Raw genomic sequence first — 26,540 nt, forward strand, 5'->3', positions numbered from 1 at the left:
GATTATGCCATTTAAAAAAGAGACATAATTTTACTATGCCATTATATATAATAAGACTTGAACATCCATGGATTTTAATATCTACAGGGGAACTTAACCCCAGTAGCCAAGGGGGGGGGGGGTAGGGCTTCACCCCCCCCCCCCAATATTAAGGTTTTTTTTTTAACTTGGTTTACTCATGGAGCCCTGGTGCTGAACTTGCAGACCGAAAGGTGCCAGATTCAAATCCTGGGAGCAGAGTGAGCGCCCGCTGTTAGCTCCAGCTTCTGCCACCCTAGCAGTTCGAAAACATGCCAATGTGAGTAGATCAATAGGTACCGCTCCGGCAGGAAGGTAACGGCGCTCCATGCAGTCATGCCGGCCACATGACCTTGGAGGTGTCTACGGACAACGGCGGCTCTTCGGCTTAGAAATGGAGATGAGCACCAACCCCCAGAGTCAGACATGACTGGATTTAACGTCAGGGGAAAACATTTACCTTTTTTTTAACTCATGAATTTTAACTGGTTAACCAAATCCCCATTAGTGTCCATTGAAGTTTATCTGTCTTGAATGTCCACTGAAGTTTATCGATGGAGCCTGATTTCTAAATTATTTTGCATTATGGAAGTACTCTTCATGATTCACTAAAAAAAGTTGCACCCCTCCCCCAATCTTTTTGGGCTATGGCCCTGCGAGGAGATACCAAGAGCTCATTGTGTGATCAATTGGAAGAATTGGCAGCTTCCATGTCTTCTTTTCTCATAAATCATCCCCAACCCTTTTCCCTCTCCATCCCCTTCAACATTATCATTTTAGTAGAGTTAAAGTTAAAGGAAGACCCCAGAGGTTTTTGCCCTGTTGTATTAAAACAATGAGATCTTAGAGAAAGCAAGCTCCAAAAATTCTCAATAAAGAAAGCAGTGAGCATGGAAAGGACAGCCGCACAATATCAAGCGACAAAGAATAGAAATGTAGTGGTTTCTTACCATGCATCTGAAATGTGCATACACACACACACACAGAGACATAGAATGAGAACTTACATATTGGGATGCTTTCTGTCCAGGCAGCTTGCCTTCCATGGCTCCGACAGTGGCCGGAGTGCCCTTCTCTCCATTCGCTGGGACTTTCTTCTCCCCAGGCTTCCCTTCCACTTCGCTCGGGAGCTTAACATCTCCCACTCCGAGTGCCTCGTTCTTGTACTTCTTCACAAACTGCTCCATCTGCTTCACTTCATTAGGAGTCAGCTCGTGGCATTTGGATGGATCCTGGTCATGAGCGGGCAGCTGCTTTGCCAACTGCTTCTTCCTGTACTGAGCCCCCTCGGAGCCTGCCACGGGCTGCTTCTCCTTCGGAAGCATCTGCATATAGTGTCTCGCCTAGAAGAAAAGCCCGAAAGGGAGTGCTAGAGTTAGTTATCAGATGCCCTTGGGATTCCAGCTTTCTAAACACACACAAAAAGGGCTAAGAACTACAGGCAGATTTAGGAGCACTTAGCAGAAAAGCTGTGATGGTTCAGTGGGAATGGATAGTAAGGTGGAAGGAGATGTTGAAACTGCAAGAACCTAAGTGGTACTAAATATAGGCATAGCTGAATTTTCACAGTTTTAATGCTTCTGTTTACTCCAGTGCAGTGTCAGTTCTGGTACTGTTTAGTTAACACTGCGTATCAAGAAATAGTTACAATACTTTCAGATTAACTAACTGCAATTTCTGGGTTTTTATTCCCAAATAAAGAAAGTGTGTATGTGTGTGTAATGGCAGAAAATGGACTTTTTGCCTGTTTCAATAATTTGATTACAATATGAGAAGTATACTGTAATAATTAAAAACTGATAAAATATCTATAGACAACCACGCTAAAGCCTTCTTATGATTACAAGCTGTATACACTCAGCTCTCTGGCCTCCTGCTTTAGCTCACACAGCATGACACTACATAAACTTGACTCAAGATTGAAGTTTTTTTGAACCCACCCTACAAGGCTATCCAGCTATTCCATCTAGATGAACTGCTAATAAACCAAAGGAAGCTTTCCTTTTGGATGACAACTCCAAATTCATTCTGACCATATACAGTAACAGAAAATGTGCAGGCTTGAGTGTTTTTCTTAGCTTTTAAACAATGACATAAATTGTGCAGGTTTTTCAAGGCAATGCCCCATTTCTGGAAGTCTTTTCAAAATGGCTGGTTCAGGAATTCATAAATCATCTGAAGTGGCAGTGAGCGTCCCTAATGCAATTTTTAATCCTACCCATTAATGCTATTTTTTCTCTGTTCACCCACCCTACATAACCGAACATACCCATTATGTTTCTGTTCTTCACATAGATCATCTTAACAGTTGGTTAAGTTAAAATGTGGCTATTTCACCAGAGAGTTATAAGTGGAGATAACACACAGAACTAATGCTACCTCATTTATATGTTCAGCAGAATTCTTAGGCTTCTGTTACTGAGATATCAACATTCTCCAAGTTGGTGCCCTCAAGATGTTTGGACTACAACCCCCACTAGACATGACTGTGAGACATGGCAGTTGGAATAATGAAAGCTGAAGTTCAAAATATCTGGAGAGCATCAAGTTGGAGGAAGCCCCCGATTGCGCAGTGGGTTAAACTGCTGAGCTGCTGAACTTGCTCACTGAAAGGTTGGTGGTTCGAATCTGGGGAGTGGGATGAGCTCCCACTGTTAGCCCCAGCTTCTGCCAACCTAGCAGTTTGAAAACATGCAAATGTGTGTAGATCAATGGGTATCGCTCTGGCGGGAAGGTAACAGCGCTCCATGCAGTGATGCTGGCTACATGACCTTGGAGGAGTCTACTGACAATGCCGGCTCTTCGGCTTAGAAATGGAGATGAGCATCAACCTCCAGAGTCGGACTTTACCTTTAGTAAAGCTTTACCTTTACTATCAAGTTGGGGATAGTTTCCATAAAGCAAAAATAAAACATTTATACTGCACGATCTGTACCACCTGCCCTTCATAATGAAGTAAAACATCTTTTCATTTTCACAATAACCTCTCATATTGTGATATAATCTCACCAGAGTCTGATTCTGAACTGGAGGGGCCCATTCATAAGTGACAGTGTTGATAGACACATTTTTCTTGGCCGCCACAGGATTAGTCAATATCATCACATTGCGCTTGTACATAGGGATCCCATCCGATTTCAGTTTCGCAATAAGTGTTGTGTATTTGGTATCCTCAAAGAGCTTCCCCACTTTACGGTCATCCTCACTACTGGTGGGAACGTCATGCTCTTCTTGCCCACACTTGCAGTTTCGGCAGATTTTTCTAGTAATGCAGGAGAAAAATATTATTAGGCTGTGGTTATAACAACAACTCCAAATGGATTAAAATGTAGAGGCTATTCAAAAGACTGTGAGTGTGAAGACAAAAATAAAAATACAAAACAAATCCCAAGCAAAACAAAAGCAAAATGCATCAACAGAATTCAATATGAAGTGGATAACTGCTGTACTATGTCATTGCTATTTATTAATAATGCATAAGAGCAAGTAAGTATGAAACCATCATAAATTCTAAAGCTATACAATGACAGACTAAAAATGAGAAACAGCTTTAACATAAGATTACTACTTCAGTGATGTGTACAAATCTCCAGGTTATGTTTTACTTCTATATTTGGTGAAACTGACTTGAATACAGAATACACCTGGGGACAAAAATATCATTTCTCTTATGCCATTGATACTATCTCTAGTGATGGCTTGTTTTTTTTTTTTTTTGGCTGGGGATCTCCTCTCTGCAAAGTAATCCAAGAGGACAGAGCTTCAAATCTGTAGTTTTGGACACAGAATGTGATGAACTCTGAACCATAATTCTCCCTTCTCTGCTATAAGTCACGTTCAGGCGACTCATTAAATTCCAAGTATTTTGTGCTGTTGTTATGTGTTTTTATGATGACTCTGATATATGGCAACCCTGTCCTAGAACTTTTGAGTTTATATTTATTCAGTACACATTACCTTCCTCTAAAGATTTATGTGACTTAGTGGGAACATGACTCTTCATCTCTCAGAGTCCTTGTCTAACACTCATGTTAGTTCTCACAAGGACCCCAGCATTTATTTCTGTTTTATCTCCTAGAAAAGCTTTCCATGTCTTAGGGTTTTTTTTTGTCCTACAACTTCAGTTATCCCAAGACCACCTGAGTAAGACCTGGAATAATGTGGATCATAGCTCAACATAGGAAAATTAAAAGTTGGGAAACATTGGTTTAGCAAATCCTCCAACGTCTGAGACAAAATTGGCTTGCTGGTATAGGAAATTAGACCTATAACGGGTCTGAAAGAGGTCCCTCTTGAAACCCTTTATCTTGCCATTTTGAATTCTCCTTGTTCTATTCAATTTCCCCAACTGTAAAGCAAGCAGGGAAAACTGATAACCCTGTGTTATCCTCAACTAGTAGCAGCTACATGTTTAAATATGCTTAGTATATCTTTCTTAAAAGGATAGAGAAATCTCACCACTTTCAAAGTATCATCAAAGCACAACTGTGAGGGATCTCTAACCTTTTCTAGAACTTAAGTAAGATGTATTTGGCACAGAGGTTCATTTGTACAACTTTCAGTGGAAGCATCATCTGAAAGTTGTCATTTTGTATAGTGAGGGGACTAGAAACCTCACCCTGCACAGAAATATTTCTTATTCCTCTTATATAGTTGTAGGGTGGGAGTAGAGACAGCACCATCTTTGGTGGAAGGAGTATTTGATTTCATTCCAAAGAGAAAACTCAAAGTCTTTCATCATATCTCATCACATACATTCTAGAAGGCTGGGCAACATAATTATTAGTAGCACAACACATTAATTAAAGGCCAAAGTAGGTATCAAGTACCCTGTAACACTTACTATTAGAAAAGCTTCTATTTATAGCCAGGAGTTTTTTGACCCTGGAGCATCCAATTAAAGAGGAAATCTACTGCTATTACCTTACCAGTCCTAAACATTACACGGAGAAGTGTGCTCTCCACAAATGCACAACATGCTGACACGCTGCCAATTTCCACTCCATGGTGGCCTCCAGGGTTACCAAATGACAACAAATAGGTTGTAGCAGAATGCATCCCGACATCCTCTTTGTTGATACTACAAGAATTGATTAAATGTAGAACACAAGGTATGTGCCTCCTCATTAACAGAGAAATTGTTTGTACAGGCACAGAACTGGGCTAGTAGGCTGACATTCAACCCTTGGCGCTTGAGAAAAATGAAACTCTTTATCAGGTGAGCATGTCATTGGCACTGTTTGATTTAAGGTTTCTTAGCAGTTAGGTATAAGGTTGTGCCTCAAACATGGCCTGGGATCAGGAGATAGGGCCAGCCCTACCATTATCACAATTAGGAGGTTATCTCACGCAGCTGATCCTGGCGGAACAGCAGCAAGGCAATAGAGGAAAAAGTTGGTTGCCATACAGCTTGCCTTGCTGGCCTGTTGCAGTGGATAATGCTGATCCACTGGTAGAATTGAAGAAAAGATTCAACTGCTAGTCCAGTTGGCTTTTGTATATGGAACAGGAGAAATGTCCTACTCTATTCTTTGCCTTATGATGGAAAATATCCTAGGTTGTCCATGCTCTGATAAAACACGGGCAATAGAGAGCATTGGAATTCATTTCTTAAAACTGTGGCTGAGATTCCCCGCAACCCCCAGATATATACTTTACTATTATTATTGTATGGTACAGCAAACAAGATAGATATGCTGGATTTCATATCACAAAATCACAAGTCGAACACTTCCCAAGTGTCTAGGACTGTGTGATGTATTTTCAGATGATGCGTGCAGATCCCAGTAGGGTGGCCTTTTGCAGTTGGCAATCGTAATTTTGTCAATGCCTATTGTTTCCAAATGCCGACTGAGATCTTTTGGCACGGCACCCAATGTGCCGATCACCACCGGGACCACCTGTATGGGTTTCTGCCAGAGTCTTTGAAGTTCAATCTTGAGGTCCTGATAGCGGCTGAGTTTTTCGACTGTCACCTGGGATGGCGACATCAATAATCCAAACTTTTTTCTTTTCCACAACTGTAATGTCTGGTGTGTTGTGTTCCAGAACATTGTCAGTCTGGATTCGAAAGGCCCACAGTATCTTTGCGTGTTAATTTTCCATTATCTTTGCAGGTTTGTGATCCCACCAGTTTTTTACTGCTGGGAGGTGGTACTTGAGGCATAAGTTCCAATGAATCATTTGGACCACATAGTTGTGCCTCTGTTTGTAGTCTGTCTGTGCGATTTTCTCACAGTAGCTGAGGATATGATCAATGGTTTCGTCAGCTTCCTTGCACAGTCTGCATTTTGGGTCATCAGCTGATTTTTCGATCTTGGCCTTAATTGCATTTGTTCTGAGGGCTTGCTCCTGGGCTGCAAGGATCTGGCCTTCTGTCTCCTTCTTCAGTGTCCCATTCATGAGTCATACCCAGGTTTTCTCCTTATCAGCTTTTCCTTCAATTTTGTCAAGGAACTTTCCATGAAATGTTTTGTTGTGCCAGCTGTCAGCTCTAGTTTGTAGTGTGGTTTTCTTGTACTGACTTTTTGTCTGCTGTGCTTTGAGGAGTTTCTGATTTTTGACTTCAATCAAAGCAGGCTATTATTATTATTATTATTCTTATTATTACATTTATATCCCACTTTATCTCTCCTGCAGGAGACTCAAAGCGGCTTAACATAAATATAATTCAAAATATACAAATATGCAGGCATTAGAACAGGATTAAACAGTATTTAAAAATCCCCAGTTAAAAACCATTAATACACATTCAAAGTTAAAATTGGACTAGGATACAGAATTGGATCCCAAGCAATTCTTTAAATGCATCAAGGTCATCTGCAATAAGAGATTTATCACCTTGTCACTTTTGCTTAGCAGTGAGATGAATTTCCCAACAGGTATGTTAAGAATGTGCCACAGCTTAAGACAGCCTTGCAGGTTTTCACATACAGTCTGCTTGATATTGTCAGAGATGCTACACTCCCATCTAGTGGAAAAGAACATAAATGTACCCAAGGCCATAGCCAGAAAACAAATTTGGAGGGGGGGGGGGGCGTTGAACCCCTAACAGGCCTGGCTATTGCTGCAAGTAATGACAGAGTGAATAAATTGTCAATATTTGCTTGAGATAGTGCTTGTAGTTCTGGAGGGACTCTTAATTTTTTGTGTCTCATAGACTTAGCATGGGGATTTAGTTAACCAGTTAAAATTCATGAGTAAATGAGGGTTTTTTTTAACCTGAAATTTTTTGGGGAAGGGGGAGGGTTTGGAACCCCTAACACCCCCCCCCCCCGGGCTACAGGCCTGATTGTACCATAGTTCCTTAACTATGTATTTTCTCTGTCCATAGACAAAGAAAATACATAATTATTACAAAATATTCTAGAATGTTTTTTTAAAGACATGTAGTGGATCCCTACCGCTACACTGAAGCCCCTGATGGCGCAGTGGGTTAAACCTTTTTTGCCGGCAGGACTGCTGACTTGAAGGTTAGGTTGCTGACCTGTTCGAATCCAACTGGGGAAAGCATGGATGAGCTCCCTATCTCAGCTCCAGCTCCATGTGGGGACATGAAAGGAGCCTCCCACAAGGATGGTAAAAACATCAAAACCTTCGGGTGTCCCCTGGGCAACATCCTTGCAGATGGCCAATTCTCTCACACCAGAAGAGACTTGCAGTTTCTTAGGTCGATCCTGACACACACACAGAACACACACACAACACACACACACACACACACAAAACCACTACACCAAAGGGAAAATAATCCTGGGACAGGTTATCCTATAGTTTTAGGACAACCGTTTTTGAACTTGGCAACTAACAGACTCCAAAGAAGTAAGAAATAAAATTATAACGTCTGGGACTGGGAAAGTTTTCCAGATTCTGCTAAGATTACCCAAAAATGATGTAATGCTGAAAGAATGTTGTCAGGACTATTCTGGTATTTGCTGGAATGCAAAGTGATTGAGGTGGTGTTGAAGGCTTTCATGGCTGGGATCACAGGGTTGTTGTGTTTTTTCCGGGCTGTATGGCCATGTTCCAGAAGTATTCTCTCCTGACATTTCGCCCACATCTATGACATGCATCTATGGCAGGCATACCTCACAACCTCTGAGGATGCCTGCCATAGATGTGGGCGAAACGTCAGGAGGGAATACTTCTGGAACAAGGCCATATAGCCTGGAAAACACACAACCACCCTGATTGAGGTGGCTTTAATGTCTGTAATCAGCCACAGAAGTAGGAGAAGGGAAGTCAAACTGCAACTGAGAACCCAATATTCTAGTGCTATGATTCTATTCTAACTGCTAGGATTCCTATGGAATTCTGAAATATATTGTTTGGAGCCAGAGCTGGCCCTAGGTACTTTTCAAGTGTAGGCGAACAGAATTTTGGTTCCCCCCCCCCAAAAAAAACAATCACTGAAAAATAAAAGCGCTGGATAAGCGAAAATGTTGGATAATAAGGAAGGATTAAGGAAAGTCTATTAAACATCAAATTACATTAAGATTTTACAAACTAAGCACCAAAACATCATGTTTTACAACAAATCAACAGAAAAAGCAGTCTCGACTGCGCCCCTGTATGTTTTGAGCCCGAAGCGACCGTGTAATTTGCCTCATTGTTGGACCGGCTCTGTTTGGAACATTCTGGCTGGGGCTTTTAAACATCCCTCCCTTCACTGCCTATCCCAAGATTTTATAGGGTGGAGGCCAGGAAGCTCAAGTGGAATAATAGTGCTATAACTGTGTAGTGCAAATAGGTCCAAGATTCGGCAATGTGAAATGGAAGTAGAATTTCTTACTCTCTTTCCAACAACATGTGATTGTCTAGCCCCTGTCACAATTGCCATAGGGATGCTGCTTGGTGGGGTGACAGATCTGTTAAGTGGAAGGAGTAAGGAAAAAAGTGACAGAGAAGAAAAAAGAAAAGAGGAAAAAGAGGATACCAATAATAGCTCAAGTGTCTGTTGATCTAGTGAAGGAGCTCTCAACGTAACATCCTCTCCAAGTGGAGGCAAGCACTGGACTGGGCTGAACGAAGGTCTGCTTTGAAGAAATGGCATGCAAACAATTCAATTGGCTCATGAACATTTGCCTATCAGAGAAGGCAAGTGGGACAACCCACCACAGAATTTCCTTCTTCATCGAATAAATCCCTTTAAAGGTGGTGATTTTTGCAGCCAGTTTGTTCAACTCAGGTTTAACTATCATGGTTTGCTTTAACTAGGAAATGAGGAAGAGTGTGTAAGCTAAGAAGAAAAGTGTGAAGAGGACACAGTATTCAGGCTAGAGGTTCATAGATTTGCCAATTATCACCAGTTTGGTGGCCTCCAGTTGTACAGGATGGCATCTCTGAGCACAACCACATATCCTGCAGGCTGCAAATCATAGAATCATTGAGTTGGAAGAGCCTCACGGGCCATCCAGTCCAACCTCTTGCCAAGAAGCAGGAAAATCACATCCAAAGCACCCCCGACAGATGGCCATCCAGCCTCTGTTTAAAAGCCTCCAAAGAAGGAGCCTCCACCACACTCTGTGGCAGAGTTCCACTGTCGAACAACTCTCACAGTTAGGAAGTTCTTCCTAATGTTCAGGTGGAATCTCTTTTCCTGTGCTCGAATGTATAATCAAACATGCCAACTTTACAAAGCCTGTAAAATTATGGGCATGTAGATATCAGTTTGATATGCAGAAATAGGAAAATGACCATTATATATGAGAAAACTTAAATAATACAACATGCCCAGAATGTCAACTAGAGTCAGCCAGGGTTAGGGCCTGAAGACTCCTGCAAAAGTCGGAAAGTCATGAATAAAAAAAACCTCACCAACCTATGAGAGCGCCTCTCTTGTGAATCTGTAGGTCTTCCACCATGACTCCATAGTAAACTGCCTCTAGAAACTGACCATGCAGTTGTACTGTAGGATCTGTAGATTCCTAGATATGTGCTTTCTCTAAGAATATTTAGGTTTTCTAGTGTGACTATGGTCAAGTATTGGCAGAAGTTGACCACAAAATCACACTGAAAGACTTAAAGATTCTACAGTGAATATTTTAATCAAATCCATGAATAATCAAAATGGGAAAGTTTAAATTCACAAATGTGGAAGGCCAATAGTATATGAGTACACACAAACATTTGGCTATTCCGTTGAACGTCAAAGCCATCTAACATCTCAGCCTTTAATTACTCCACATAGTAAGACTGAACCTTCTTCCATTCTTGTCTGCGAACAAGGCCCATGGAAGTTGGCAAGGCTTGCTATTGAGTAATTGTACACAACAGTAGCTTGCCAGACCATGCGTTATTTATATCCAGTTTCATCTCCCCTGACAATTATGACCCTTGACAATACTCATGTTAATCAACTTTATTTTTCTGTTTGGAATCTGTGTCTCCATCAGCTTCTGTTCTGAACTTTCATTCTGAGCTTTATGAGCTTTAGCTAGAGAGGCATGACTTAAAACAAGCCCCCAACTGTTTCACATTATTGGGTTCTCTGATTGTGTACCTATATATACACCACAGTTTAACATTCTGTACAAAAAAAAGCCTGGGTCTTAGAGATATGCTTGTTTTTAAGTTGGCCACAATTCACTTGCAATCTCCTTAGTTCATTCGAGAATGAAGCCTCTCCTCTTACCTCCAATAATGCAGCTCAAATCCTTCACACTTGTCCTTACATTTCAAACACGGGGCTCCAAATCCTTCCTCATGTCCCAAGCCCATCTAGAGAAAGAAATTGGAAATGGGGAACAAAGAGTTCAGAATAATTTAGGTTTGTAATAATTGTTTTCCAAATTTTGCAGAATAACACAGTATCAGTTTACAGAGCACGAATGCACTAAATTATGCAATACACAAAACTTGAGCAGAGATATATGCAGTTCAGCTCTATATGCCTACCTAGAATAAGCAAAGGTAAACAGCAGCTGCCTTCATTGAGTAATAGCAAAATGAAAAGAAAAGGAGAGAGAAGATAAGCATGTCTTGCCATCTATTATCCATCATGTTAAAAACCAACAATATAGATTTACAGTAAACTCTTCACATGCTGGGAGTTCTCCACAAAAGTGGAAATAAATCACTTTCAGGTCCTGCAGTGTGACCTTATGGTTAATTTTCACTGGAGTAGTGCTAGAGGAAATAGGGATTCCTAGAGAGAACATCACTTGAGGAATCTCTAGATCCTCCAACAGAAGTTGACTACAGAGTTGCATTAGAGAACTTAAAGACTATATTAATCAAAGCTGTAAAAAGCCAAATCTGCAAAAGGTTAACCCAGAAATGTAAAGGGTTGATCACATAAACTTGACCACGACAATGGAAGCCATATGACAAGTGGAGGCTGGTGAAAGCAAAAGTCATGCCTGGATGTATTTTTGAAGTCTTCAAGTGGTTGCCAGAAGATTCTTAATGTTTTTGTACACTTATGGAAGGCTTACACGACCTGGTCATTTCATTTCACACGTGTACATTGTTCATTTTTTATATGAAGATTGTGAAAACATGGTGAAACTGCTCTTCATTTTTGGGGTGTAGGAATTTATCCCTATTCCTTCCATATTAACACTGAGAAACACACAGATCTCATTAACTGAAATATAAATGTAATTCTTTATGAGCCTAAAAGGCAATTATCATCTTAAAGCAGCTAATTTACAACACAAACGTATGAAGATTTTCTCAAGAGTGGGCTCCACTGTGTAAGATGGCTGTCAGACCTTAGAGCCCAATAAATACATTCTACATCTCTCGGGGGTGCTTTGAATGCAATTTTCCTGCTTGGCAAGGGGTTGGACTGGATGGCACATGAGGTGTCTTCCAACTCTATGACTCTACATTGCCAAGATCTTTTTACAAAAGCTAAACAGGGATTTCTTCACAAATATGCAAGGAGAGCCCTGAAAAAGTATGAATTATTTGTAATTGTTACTGACCACAATTGACATATTAAATTTAAATCTGTCACTGCAAGGAGAACATTGAAATTGTGATAAGGAGTAATATCAAGGAATTAAAATTCAGCCTTCTCATTCTTATGACTTGGGCTCTCACAGCAAAACATTTCTTAAATGTAACTCCAGCCAAATAAAAAGTGAATGGATTAAATATAACAAGAATTACTTGCAAGCAAGATGCTTTCCCTCCAAATATTGTAAAGGTAAGGCAAAGCAAAATCTGGACACCACTGTCAGCATAAAACTGATGTTTCAGCATGTCAACAACTTTTCTGAATCCATAGCTAAAAGGTTTATATGGAATCCTGAATGCAATATTTTCCATGTGTCGCTTGTGATATGTTAGTGTGTCAGCTGTAATGTGTTGGTGTGGCACGTAACAAAAAACGAAAAAGATATGTTGTGTCCCCACACATTTTATTACAATTTATGTATGCATTCATATCTCTTGTGAGGGGGTTGGGTTAACCCCCGTTTTGCTATTAAAACTGAATTACTGTGTCACAAAACAATGCATGTCTAAAAAGTGTGCACCAACATGAAATGTTTAGAAAGGTTTGAAAAGGGGAAAGAAAAGATTATTTTTAATACTCTGCAACATAGTAACAGAGAACCTCTGGTTTTTGTGGACTATAGCTCAGAATAAATGTTGTTTCCTGTGTTTGGCTCTTTTGGAGAACTGGCTGCTAATTATGTTATTTATTACTATCTGACTGCCCTGGGACATTCAAAAATTACATCTAACTCTTGCTCATGAATTTTATCAAAGGATAAATAAGCAGTACCAGCTAATATTAGAACAAGTTGAGTGGTGATTTTTGTCAATTTGTCTTCTTACTTTGCACTCCCCTCCCCTCCAATCCACCTTTCTTTTTTCCAGATTGTTTCATAATCTCATAATACAAATTTTCAGGGAACCGAATAGCTATGTATTGGGGAGGCAATTGATCTATGAAAACCACATCATTCCAATGGAGAATCTAGTTTGTGGCATTTTGCAACTCCATGCAACTCTCGAGTCCCTTGTGCTTTACATTGTGGGACAATTGTGAAGGTATTATGATATTGGCATTACTGGAAACAAGGAAAATAGAGGTTTCTGGTGGGTACTGGATGTTTCTAGAGATGGTTTGAGGGTATTTAGCCGGACTTAGCACAGTAGTCTAAACCGCTGTGTTACAGAAAAATCTTGCTGATCGAAAGGTTGGCAGTTCAGGCCCGGGTTGGGGTGAGCAGCTGCCATCAGCCCCAGCTCATTGTCCACCTAGTAGGTTGAAAGCAGAAATGCGAGTAGATAAATAGGTACTGCTTTTAGCGGGGGGTAAGAAAAAGGCGCCCTTAAGGACATTGATCAGAGGAAAGCTCCTTGGCATGGAAGATGGAGCAACACCCCAGCCCGTGGCCAGAATAGAGCACAGCCTCCAAGATTCCGGAAATAAGATTGGAAAAACCACCTATACCTCTGTTTGTCTTGTCTGTCCTTGTTAATTGTATAATCAGCATTTAATGTTTGCTGTATGTGAGTTCTGTAAGCTGCTCTGAGTCCCCCTCAGGGTGAGAAGGGCGGGGTATAAATACTATAAATAAACAATACATACTTTTGTATGCATTCATGTATTTGGGATGGATTTCTTCATGGATCTATGAGAAAAATAGCTCCAAAACAAGGCATATGACGATTAAGGGGACAGGGGTGCAAACTGGGTCCCATGAGTTTCACCTTCCCCACTCCTGTAGCATATAGCAATGATGCAATGCATCCCTTGTCTCATCTTGGACATGGTTTTGGCCACATCTAGGCGGAAAAACAAACTAATCAAATGATAACTGGATTTCTTCCCAGTTAATGTGGCCGGTAATTTACATCTATCTGCGGGATCAGTCATCATTTCATTAACAAGCATGAGATTGCACATATTAAAGTTATAATTTTAAAAATCCCACACACAAAGGATTCTGCTCTGGATGCATCTTTTTTGCAAGTCATTTTAGGCAGGAATTAAATAAATAATCTTCCTGAAACAAATGAGCCTTGGGGTTTCTAATTTATGTCTCTTGAGTAACCTCAACAAAGACACTTGACAGGTTTTGCACAGAGCGTAGAAAATGATCTTTTGGAGGACAGCACTGCAAATCAGCCAGTATTACCACTGGGGATCTGGGGAGATGTAATACCCCCCCTCCTCGACATTTCTGGTTTGAATCTAGAAGAAATAATGCTAGTGTTGCATTTTTAAGCAAGCCCCAAGATGATTAAATTTCAGGCACTGTTACATTTGCAATAATCATCACTATCTACTCAAAACAGCATGAGCCAAGATTGGTTAAAAACAGCATTTTCTACCAGACCCATGTGGAATTCTGAGGATCAGAATTCCAATCTACTCAAAACCATAATAAATTGCCCTTCATATTTTTTTTTTAAAAGAGGATGGAATCAATTTATCCATAAATGGAATTATAGAAGAATGTAAGATACATAGGTCACCTGAAGCGTTGCCAAAAGAGGTTCCTGTATGTCAGTTGCTAAAAATTATTTTAAAACATCTGGCATTTCAAACATGCCCGGCCTGATTTCAAGGCCGTCTGCGTCTGAAAGGCATTACAAGCACCGTGATTGAAGTCATCTGTTGCGCAGGGCCTCCACAAGTAAAATATGACTTCAGAGCCAAGTGTTATAAATGGTTACAGGACAGCCTAATGTTTGAAAAAGTAAGCTTGCTTTAATCAACTTGGAATGTTTCTAGAGAGTCAAAGCAAGATCATATATGAGAAAGCACTGACCAAACCACATTCTCTGCATGCTGTCAATCAAGTGTCTCAGGAAATAAAAGCTAAATATCATGTCCCTTGGGGCACAAAATCATAGGAGATGTTTCAGGATTTCAATGATTCAGCTTCAGCCAGCAAAGAGATTATGGGAGTTACATTCCAACATGTAAAGGGCCACAGTTTTTCCATATCAATATATCAGGAGAAAATCTGCATTATCAAATAATGCACCTAGTGTTCAATATGTGGTCGAAGGCATTCATGGCTGGACTCAGGGCCAGCTAATCACCTCCCAACAAAGGATTCCCCCAGGCAGGAAGCAGCCAAGCTTTGAAGCTGCAAGGTTATTCAATGCTAATCAAGGTGATCAACAGCAACATTCACACTTGCCTCAAACAGACAAGAGTTCATTCTCTCATCCTATACTCATCCCACAGATATATAAATCCCACTTGCCTAGTTCCCAACAAACCTCACAACCTCTGAGGATGCCTGCCATAGATGTAGGTGAAACGTCAGGAGAGAATGCTTCTGGAACATGGCCATTCAGCCCGGAAAACTCACAGCAACCCACCTATTTATTTATTTAATTAATTTATTTGCAACATATCTACCCCGCCTTTCTCACCAAGGGGACTCAAGGCGGCTTACAAAAATTGGCAAAACTCAAACCTAATGGGTTTTTTTTACTTGTTTGTTATTTATACCCTGAGAACAGCAAACTATACTATTAGATCATTGTTATCAAGCTTACAACCTATGAGGGGAAAACAAAACAAAAACCTCAGGCACCAGTACTTCTTATTGGATGCATTCATTGGAGCCTATCGTTTCCAGGAGTGGACGAGTAAGTAAAAATCAGTAAGTTCAATAGGATTTTTCAGCTGTTCTCTGGTTTAAAGATGACCATCATATTTAAGTTTCATGCAAACACCCTGAATTTCATAGGGTTTTCTTAGGCAAGGAATACTCAGTTCCTTCCTTCAAAAACAGCTCATAGCACCTGGAATTCATTCACAGTCTTCCATTCAAGTATAAACAGGGCCAACCCTGTTTCCAGGAACAGACAGGATCTCCCACCTTTAAGGTATTTAGCCTTTAGGTAGGCGTTAGGTAATCATATGCTGGAACCCTAATACAGCTCCACAACCCATGTAAGCCTCTGAATATATTTAATGATATTTGAGATGGCAAATTCTGTGCTAATATATTAAAAGATACTTGGGATTGTGGATTCTTTGCTACACAGTTGGTAATTCGACTTCTCTTTAAGGCAGTGGTTCCCAATCTGTGGTCCGTGGACTACTGGTGGTGTCCCCAAGAACTAAAATATGGTCCACAGCCTCACCATTACTACACCGCTGCAACTGGTCTTGCGAAACCCTTTTATAGCACTGAGGCAACGGGGATGTCAGAAGGGGAGAGGCTGAGTTGTCACGAAAGGCAGGACAACAAGCCTCCTGACTGCTGCTTCTCCTCCCCCTCCCTCCCCCTGAGCAGAGCTCTTCCATGTGGTGTCTGGAAGCAGGGTACTTTGGTGTCTTTGCTTTTAAACCTGTTCCTGGGGTTATTTGGGGTGCTGATTCAGAAAATTGGATATTGGATAGTCCATATCAGCTCTAGATTATTACATATGGTTTTCTGTGGGTGAGCAGATGGCAACTACTGGATGGCATATGTTCTGCATCAGAGACTACAGCTGATGTGGTCAATCCAATGCAGTTTTCTGGATCAGCACCCCAAATAACCAAACTGAATCTGAAGCTGACCAAAAACTGATTCATAACCCTTTTGGTACTAATGTTGGAGAGTGGTCTCTGGTCAAAAAAAGGTTGGGAACCAATACTTCAAGGAAAGCAATGTCAGCAAGGCAATAAGGGAACCAAGTCAATTTTTATGAGATCATCCACTTATCCCATTATGGCCACCAATTGTGACTTCTGGTACTTTAGTACCAAATATAAGGACCCTCACCAACATATTCTAGATATTTCACGGTTCCTATGAAAGACTTTTTATAATCTCACAACTACGTAGTAACACTACTAACTTTAAATCATTGATGCTACCATAGATACCTTGTATCTGAACAAAATATTTATAGAACTCTGTACAAGAAAGATGGCAAGACAGTTGGCCTTTTGTATTCATGTATTCAACCATCTGGAGCCTCTGATGGCTCAGTGTGTTAAAGCACTGAGCTGCTGAACCTGCAGAGCAAAAGGTCCCAGGTTCAAATCCGGGGAGCGGAGTGAGCGCCTGCTGTTAACTTCAGCAACTGCCAACCTAGCAGTTCAAAATCATGCAAATGTGAGTAGATCAATAGGTACCGCTCTGGAGGGAAGGTAACGGCGTTCCATGCAGTCATGCCAGCCACATGACCTTGGAGGTGTCTACGGACAATGCCGGCTCTTTGGCTTAGAAATGGAGATGAGCACCAACCCCCAGAGTCGGTCACGACTGGACTTAACGTCAGGGGAAACCTTTACCTTATTCAACCATCTACTGCTTGAAAACATTCCCTTCTCCCATTTAAAAAAAACCTCAAACCTTGACTTTGCCATTTTACATGAAGGACACCATTTTACTCTCCAACGGCATATAATGGAACTGGACCAAGCAGAGTTTTTAAGATCCATGGGGGATCCTGGAACCAAACCACAACAGATAACAAGGGCATGTTGGAAAAGGATCCGATTAGTATCTCTCGTAAATTCGGTAATCTGGCCTCAATTTTTGGTAACCTTCTCTTGTATATGGAAGATACGAAGAAGAACCAGCAGTGAATCGGGACCTGGGAAATCCCAGTCCAAGTCTCCAAGCCTCACTCTCAGCCCAATCTACCTCATGGGGGTGTTGTGAGGAATAAGATGGGAAGAGGAAAAAAACGCAGAAGAAAAACTAGATATAAATTTCAGGACTGGCTACTTGATACAGAAGTCATTGTTCTGACATTGTTCAGAATCCTGCTTTCAGTGTCAAGGAGTTCAAAAAGTCAAAAGCAATAACTTCTATGCCAAAGCCTTGAATAAGAGGTAAGCAATCCAGTCACTTACAAATGGTTTGCACGATGAATCTCATAATTCCTAGGCTGTGCTAGATGGGGATTATAGGAACATCCAATACACATATAGGGTTTCTTCCCCTGCCCTTGGTTGGTCAGTATCCCACTGCTCTAGGGAGAGGGACTAGCACTATTTGTTGCATATACATATAAAACTTTTATGGATATATTAAAAGGTTTGTTGCAATTACATTCAATGCCAATAGTACAGCAAATGACAGAGTTGAAACAGGAAGAAATCATGACTGCCTTAGTGTTTAGGCTGAAGAAAAAACATGCCGTATGTTTAGATTGCTTTACATTTTGATGACATCACTTTATGATCACCTCCCTTGCTGACTAACTATGCCACACAAAGAGCTCACACAGTCGCTAGACCCGTTTCAACAGAAACTCCGAAATTCAGATCTATTTTGCCAAACAGTGGATCTGAGAGTTATGAAGGCGAGTTACTTTCACCACCAGAAAAATCCCTGCATATGAAAGAACTCTAAAATTGTTTAAGAAGAGGAGTTTTCCACTTAGTCCCGCTTTTCCTCCTGCTGTAGGATGGCTGCTGAACCCAATGAAAGATTTATTAGAACTGTGACCGGACATTCATTTTCACTTAGAGTTGGTTTCCAAGGTAGCAGCCACAAAATAACAAGTATTAAGAAACGCACAACAAGAAAAAGGTTCAAGGGGCACTTGGCAGTGAGCAAATCGAGATGGAGCAGAAATATCACTGCTGCATGTTAAGTGAATATAACTTGCAATGTGATTTTCTTTTTAAGATAGGGTTTGCTTCTTTGCCTATCTTTCCTACACTTTCAGTGGTCAGTCACCCTCATCTCTGGATATTACTTATGTTTAAAAGATTTTAAATAAAAGGCAGGCAACAGTTGTTTCTACTGTTTTGCAAAAAAGACAATCCCTGTACAGTGCAATTCTATGGCCCAGTGCCTGTTTCTGCTTTCTCTGTGATCCCAGCATGCAAATGTGATGTGTGTCTGTGACCTACTGACATATTTTATGGAGTTCACCCATGTCACAGACAGGGCAAAGCGAATTCTAGTTTACAACAAAGGCTCCACTGGCAAAGGTTTCATAAAGCATGAATTGTATCGCTCCCTGTGGCAAAGTTAATGGGAAACGCAGACATTGGGAAAAAATTACAGTCTCTGCCAAACATATATATTGTGTGCATCATACCCAAAACATCACTCAATACTTTAGCATTTACATTATAAAGATTTCAGCGGATATGAAATTTCATCTGTGGGAGATGTGTCTCCTTTTAAAGACCTCCCAAGCACATTCATGCACTCAGTGAATCACTGCAGGGAGAAATACATAATTGCATTCATATCTACTGAGGCTTGGAATAATTCTTAACAATTAGGGTATTTTTTCCCGTAAGACTTGATTTTGGATTATTGTTAAGCATCAATAATGTGTGAAGCTTGACAATAAATATCTTGTCCCTCTAGCTTATTCTGTTCCATATATAATCAAGATCTTGCTATTTGTCTTCATGGATCTATCAATGAAAGAAAGGCAGCTCAAGGAAAATTAATTTTCCAGTTTGCTTAAATGTAAAGACATCCACAATACCCAGTTCGTAGGTACCATTTCATATGTACCCAATGTCAGCATTAGGGTTTGTGCTGGCATTTCTTCACCTTTCTGTGGATGGACATACTATGCTATGAGGTTAATTTAAATCTGCCCTAATGACATCATTTTTTCTGCCAACAAAAAGTACACTTTCTTTATAAACGGCTTCTTTTCTCATCTGGATTTGATATTCGGTTTTGGCACAGTCCCCAGTAAAGTCTGACATTTCATGGGGGGGGGGGGGAGAGGTCGATTTTGTTTTAGCTCTTAGAAAAACGAAAAGTCAAGATGAAGGCAACTGCATATGAATATGACTATATGGCATTACTAATTATTTTACATCCACAGCATTATAGATATATTTCAAACTCCCTCCTAAAAGTCCCTGTAGGAAGGGGATAAAGACTTACTTACTACAAACCATGCAGTTATAAAAGCTGATTTACTTCATATCCTTAAAATTCTTTACTCAGTTGTCTAATATCTTTGACAAATGCTTTACAAGTCGTAATTATATTCCTCATCACTCTTACATGCTTTACTATCTTCCCAGCTCCTTTACTCCCTTTTCTGGTATAGAATCTGGTGATGAAAGTTAACTGTGTCCTAGGAGATAATTTATTAAGAATCAGGTGCAATGACACTTTAAAAAGTGGAGCAGGCCCTCCACATTCAAGGTGTTTATGAGGACAGGACTCCTGCAAAAGCAGAAAAAAATTAAATAAAAGAACTGCTTTTTAAAAATTGTTAGAAATTTCTAACTCTTCCAACCCAATTCAATGGTCCATATCCTGCAGAAGGTAGCCATGGAGTCACCAGGAGACCTAGAGATTCCCAGAAATAATCAAACCCACAAATAATCAAATCTGCAACAGGTAAACCTATAAATATGGAAGGCAGACTATGTGTATGTTTTAACAATCAGAATTACATGTCTATCCTGCCTTTCTGTCAATGAGCTCATAGTGTGCATGATTATTTGCTTCTCACCTTATTCCGCAAAAAACATGTGAAATAGCTTTGGGAGAGAATAAATGTTTGGTCCAAAGGCCACCCTGTAAATTTTGTGCCTCCATGGGGATTCCCAAAGCCACAAGTCATATCCTTTAACTATTATACCAGAAACCAATTGAGAGCTGCAGTTTTAAAGCACATTCTCAGCTTGCATAGCGTCTAGAATTAATAAGGTCTATTCCATCCATACTCAAGTTATGGACCTTTTTTTACATGTGTAGAGAACCATATAGTCATGCCTACTTGGTTTTCAGATAGGAAAAGGGATGGGGGAAGGGAACAGATGCATGTTTTCCAGATGTACATGGGTCTTCTAATTTTACACAAGGTCAAGTAACAGAAGACAGTCCCAAGCTTGAGATTTATGTATGCCACAATATCCAGACCTTCTGGAGGAGGAAAACACCACAGAGCATCAAGACTTTCTGTTCGGCCACAATTGATATTTTTACAAAATACGTCAGTCTGATCAAAGGAAGCAGAGTTGCCCAAACATTGCTTGGAATATTCAGATGTTTTCCTGTGCCAAAACTGGAACAGACCCAGCGACATCACATTACATTTCTTGAAATGTAAAAAGGAGAAAGGGAGGTAGTTCTAACTAATTAAAACAACTTGCAACCATTTAGGCTTTGTGAAAGCCAAGGTTGATGGGATTTGTAGTTAATATATTCTGGTCAACCATGAATTACAAGAGCAACATTCATTTATGAAAAGCTTGTACTTCCATGCCCTTTTCCCATTCCCGCCTTCTTGTTTATTCCCATAGACGTATTATTTATCTTTAGCAGATTATATATTCTTCGAGCACTGGCTTTCTAAAACCTTTCATAAACATTCATTTCCATCTATTTCTAAACACAAAAACTTTGCACGGCTGTCTATAAAGGTACAAGATATCATTCATAAATTTCCATTTTGTTCAAGGTTCTCCCAGCCTAGATTTTACATATATGCCTATGATTAGGTCTGAAAATATTCACTTGCTGCTATTTTTCAGTGTTCCAGTAGATGTGTTCATAGGACAAGCGTGGCCTCTCTTACAATTTTTGGTTATTCCAAGAACAAAGTGAAAAAAGTCCAATTTTAAAGGAACTCCCTGGTAAAAAATGTCATTTTTATGTTCTTTCCTCTACCAGGTTTATCACCTGATAAAGTGAGAGTTGGAAAATACATTGCTTTATCCTGCATGATGCATAACTGTAGTGTCATTTTAAAAAGCAAACACTGATTCATCAACAAACCTATATCTCCATACAAAACATCTTGGAGAATTAAAAGAATGTTTAAATACCTATGTTGCTAAATTATCACTTGGCTGGGGTGGCATTTCCCTTTTAAAACAGTTTTTAGAACAATTTTGATCTCTCCTTGTAAAAGCATGGTTCTCCAAGTGGACTGTAACTCCCAGCAGGCTGAGACAGCACAGTCCTGTAGTAACTGGAAAAGCAAATGCTGTCCTAAAGAAAACATGAGCATATAGCTAGTGGAAGCTGCATGTAACACAACTTTATCAAACTTCCTGCAGCTGGATTTCCATGATGACTATTTCTAGGAGTGAATTTCCCTTCCGAAGGGGAGAGTTCTCTCACCCCTGTTTGCAACTATGAGCCATTTGTAACTTGGACACTGCCTGTAATCTGAGATAAAAACAGTGATATTTCTACTTTCTGCAGAAATTGCTAATTTGAACTTCCTTTTCTTCTCCTTTTTGTCTTCATCTCCCCCCCCCTTTTTAAAACTCCTCAATTTATTTAAATGTTTATTACATATCTATCAGTATTATGACTGTGGACATGTTATTTAGGTATTGGCCATGTTTATAAATTTTAGCGAGTAAGAAAGGATGTTGAGCAATTTCTAGCCACTTTCAGTAAGTGACGAAGCAGAAATGCAATAGTACACACAGGTTTCTGCAAGGAAGTGCTATGTCACATCTAGACACCACTAACACATGTTCAGAGAAACCAACTTGGCATGAATGGATCTGGAGTTCTTATAGCAAGACGTGATCATCAACTGCCTTGCTTCTGCTAGATTTATCTGCTGTCTTAGGTCGGGAATGGACATCCTTTGGGCTTTCAATGTTGCAGTACAATTCCCAGCAGCCCTTCAATATGGGATGATGAGGGTTCATGGGAAATGCAGTACAACCATACATCATGATGATGTTGTTGTTGCGTGTCTTCATGACGTTTCAGACTTATGGAACCCTAAAGTGAATCTTTCACAGAGTTTTCTGGGGCTGAGAGAGTGTGACTTGTCTATACATAGTCACCCAATGGGTTTCCATGTCCAAGGAGGGGAATCAAACCCAAGTCTCTAGAGTAGTTTATCCAACACTCAAACCACTATATGAAATTTGCATACCACTGTCTAACAACAACACAAAAAAGGACCACAGCTTGAGGTACAAGCAGCGTATACGGCCTACTTTATGTGTCCCACTGTAGAACTAAAATAGTGTGACACCACTTGAGCTACCATAGCTCAATGCTATAGAATTCTGTGTTTTGTAATTTAGTGAGGCACCAGGACTCTTTGGCAGGGAAGGCTAAAGTCCTTACAAAAGTACAACTCACATGATTCCACAGCACTGAGTCATGGCTGTTCAAGTGGTGTCAAACTGTATTTATTATCCAGTGTAGATACATTTCCTTGCCTACATGGTCAGGGATTTCCTGGCTCTATAGGAGAGGTCATCAAGCAAATAAAGCATGAGCATGATCTACATGAAACCACTGGGAGAGATCATCCGGAGTTTTGGAGTTCGGTGCCATCTGTATGCAAGATGACGTCCAACTCTACTACTCTTTTCCACCTGATGCCAAGGATGTCTCCTGACCTTGAATCAGTGCCTGTCACCTGTGATGGACTGGATGAGGTTGAACAGATTGAAACTGAATCCAGACAAAACGGAAATACTCCTGGTCAGTCGTAGGGCTGTTCAGGGTATTGGGTTGCAACCTGTGCTGGATGGGGTCACATTCCCCCTGAAGTCACAGGTCCTCCTGGACTCAACGCTAACCCTGGAGGACCAGGTGTCGGCGGTGGCTGGGAGGGCCTTCGCACAGTGCCAACTCATGCACCAGCTGCGCCCATACCTTGAAAAGCCCGATCTGGCCATGGCAGTACATGCCTTAGTCACATCCAGGCTAGATTACTGTAACATGCTCTATGTGGGGTTGCCCCAGAAGAGCGTTTGGAAACTTCAGCTGCTAGACTGCTTACGGGAGCGGGATATAGAAAAAGAACTACTTCACTCTTGAAGCAGCTACACTGGCTTCTGGTTTGTTTCTGGGAGCAATTCAAGATGCTGGCTTTAGCCTACAAAGCCCTATACGGTTGGGACCCAGCCTACTTGAGGGACCGTTATCTTTTTCTACCAACCCACTTGAGCCCTGAGATCCTCAGGAGAGGCCGTTTTCTTGGTCCCACCAGCATCACAGGTGTGGTTGGTGGGAACGAGAGAGGGCCTTTTTGGTGGTGGCCCTGCAGCTCTGGAACTCCCTCCGTAATGAGGTACGATCGGCCCCCTGCTTACTGGCCTTTTGTTCACAAATTAAAACCATTCTGCGGAGCCAGTCCTTCCCAAACGAATAAAAATAGACACTACCAGCCTGATAAAATTTTTTGATAATACTTGACAAATAACTTCAGTGGCCGGAGGTTATAGATATCTTTAAATGGTGCTTGCTGTAAGATTTCAAAATTGTTTTATTTGATACGTTAATTGGGTTTTTATATTGGAATATGATGTTTTAATTGATTATATATTGCTGTTTGATGTATTTGTATGAATTTTATATGTTGAAAGGCTGGGCTAGAACAGCAGGTAAACTGCCAGCTATAGAAGATCCTGCTGACCAGAAGGTTGGCAGTTCAAGCCCAAGTCGGGGTGAGCTCCTGCTGTCAGCCCAGCTTCTGCTCACCTAGCAGTTCGAAAACAACAATGTAAGTAGATAAATAGGTACCGCTTTGGTGGGGAGGTAAAAGATTCCCTGAAAAACATGCGAGCAAAAATCCGACCAGGAAAGATGTCCATGGATGACAAGCTCCTTGGTGTGGAAAATGAAACAACAGCCCCTCCCCATGGCCAAATTGAGCACAGTCAGATGCCGGAGATGAAAAGAGGGAAGCCTTGCCTCAGTTTATGTACTGTCTATCTTTGTCAATTGTATAATGGCATTGAATGCTTACCATAATATGTACCTGTGATCGGCTCTGAGTCCCCTCAGGGAGATAGAACAGAATATAAATAAAGATTAATAATAATAATAATAATAATAATAATAATAATAATAATAATAATAAGCTGACACTGACTAGACAAATATGAAGCAAATGATTGGGATTCTGTGCTACTTCAGAAGTAGTTGAAATACAAATCCCATCATTCCCAAGTTAGTTACATTGGGAATTAGAAGTCTAGAGACATCAGGAGGGCCACATCTTCCCCAGAGCTCTACTGGATGGCCCATTAAAGAACAGAAGGACTGACAAACCCAACATCTTGGATAGTTCAGTAATGAGGATGATTCAGCCTTACAGATGTTACTGAACTGCTTCTCCAGCATTCCTCACAATTGCCTATGCTGGCTAAGGCCACTGGGAGCTGAGGTCCAACATCTGGAGGATCACCCAATCCCGACCTCCATTGCTGATAAGAAGATAATAACAGTGTTGTAGGAAGTCGAAAAGCTTCACAGCTGTGCTGCTTCTAATGTAGTAGCCTTACAAAACTACAATCAATTCAGACAGCGCTTATCCGGTCTGCATGTGAAACTCCCCATTGCCACCCAGGCACAAATCCATCAAAGAGAGCTGTTAGAGATAAATCCCTGTCATCAGGACTTTAAGCTTCCCTAGGGTAGAAAAGATCTCTATTTCTCCACCTCCTGTCTTAATTCCAGAGCTTGGGGAAATTAAATGTTTAAGACAAATGAATAGAGCAAAAGGCTGAAGCCACCCGTAACAAGATGAAGAGTTTGGACTCACTGCTGCTCAGTTATGGATGGTTTTATCATGGGTGCATCTACACTGTAGAATCAATGCAGTTTGAGACTGCCTTGGCTCAGTGGTGTAGAATCCTGGGAGAAGGTTTCTAGCCTTCTCTGTCAAAGTGCTGGTGTCACAACAAGTTACAATTCCTGGGATTCCAGAACACTGAGTCATAGCAGTTAAAGTAGTGTAAACTGCATTCATTCTACAGTGTAGATGTACCATGCCCATGTTATTATATTCATATTTCCCAGTTTTGCATCAATACATACCAGGCATGAGCAAACTTCAGTCCTCCAGGTATTCTGGACTTCACCTCCCACAATTCCTAATAGTCAGTAGGCTGTTTGCCCATGCCTGGTATATACCATGCTTCAAGATAGTAAATTAAAAGTTGGCAATAAACTCATCTGTTTCAGACAAGGCGCAACACGATTTATGAGCTTTAGAGGCCCGTTCAATACTTTACTGCTTATATAGCAAAAGGATGAATTGCTTCTCTGTTCTCCAGGGCCCCCGAAAAATGTAATGCAGAATAAAACTGACATCTAGAATTAAATATATTTATTTATGTATTTATTAAGAGCCCTTACATCACGCACTTCAGCCATAAAGACTCTCCGAGAGGCTTACCAATTGTTAATTTGACAGCTCCCATTGATCTATCTTGCAAATCCTTTTTGAAAATATAGTACTATTAGAGAAGGAGAAACTAATTCACTTCGTTCCAAAAGGCATGGAGTGGTGGATCCAAGGGGTTCCTGATCCCCTAGATCCAAGCCTGCTGGTGATCTACTGGATCCCATTCTGGGATATTTGATGGGTACCACCAAGAAGTACTGTTTAATCATTTGTTAGCTCACAAGCATTTTGCCTCCATCCAAAAGAAACTAGAGGTTAGGACTGTAGGTATGACCACTAACATTATTTTTTTCCTTGTCAGGAGCGACTTGAGAAATTGCAAGTCGCTTCTGGTGTGAGAGAATTGGCTGTCTGCAAAGATGTTGCCCAGGGGATGCACGGATGTTTGATGTTTTACCATCCTGTGGGAGGCTTCTCTCATGTCCCCACATGGGGAGCTGGAGCTGACAGAGGGGAGCTCACTCTGCTCTCCCTGGATTTGA

General features: G+C 40.7%; 1 protein-coding gene across 2 annotated transcripts in view; it reads right to left on the reverse strand.

Annotated features, from left to right (window-relative positions):
* Window positions 1-26,540, reverse strand: part of tes (testin LIM domain protein) — a 46,053-nt gene that overhangs the window by 13,030 nt on the left and 6,483 nt on the right. The window contains exons 1-4 of one of the 2 annotated variants that reach the window (XM_062982405.1): window positions 25,414-25,434; window positions 10,652-10,737; window positions 3,028-3,280; window positions 1,026-1,361 (exon numbers count right to left, since the gene is read on the reverse strand). In XM_062982405.1, coding sequence (XP_062838475.1) covers window positions 1,026-1,361; window positions 3,028-3,280; window positions 10,652-10,737 — 675 coding nt within the window. In that variant the 5' untranslated portion in view covers window positions 25,414-25,434. Of the gene's footprint in view, window positions 1-1,025; window positions 1,362-3,027; window positions 3,281-10,651; window positions 10,738-25,413; window positions 25,435-26,540 lie in introns of those variants that run through there. The other variant, XM_003221211.4, reaches the window with a different exon arrangement.

The sequence above is a fragment of the Anolis carolinensis genome, chromosome 5 (assembly GCF_035594765.1).
Source record: "Anolis carolinensis isolate JA03-04 chromosome 5, rAnoCar3.1.pri, whole genome shotgun sequence".
Lineage (NCBI taxonomy): Eukaryota > Metazoa > Chordata > Lepidosauria > Squamata > Dactyloidae > Anolis > Anolis carolinensis.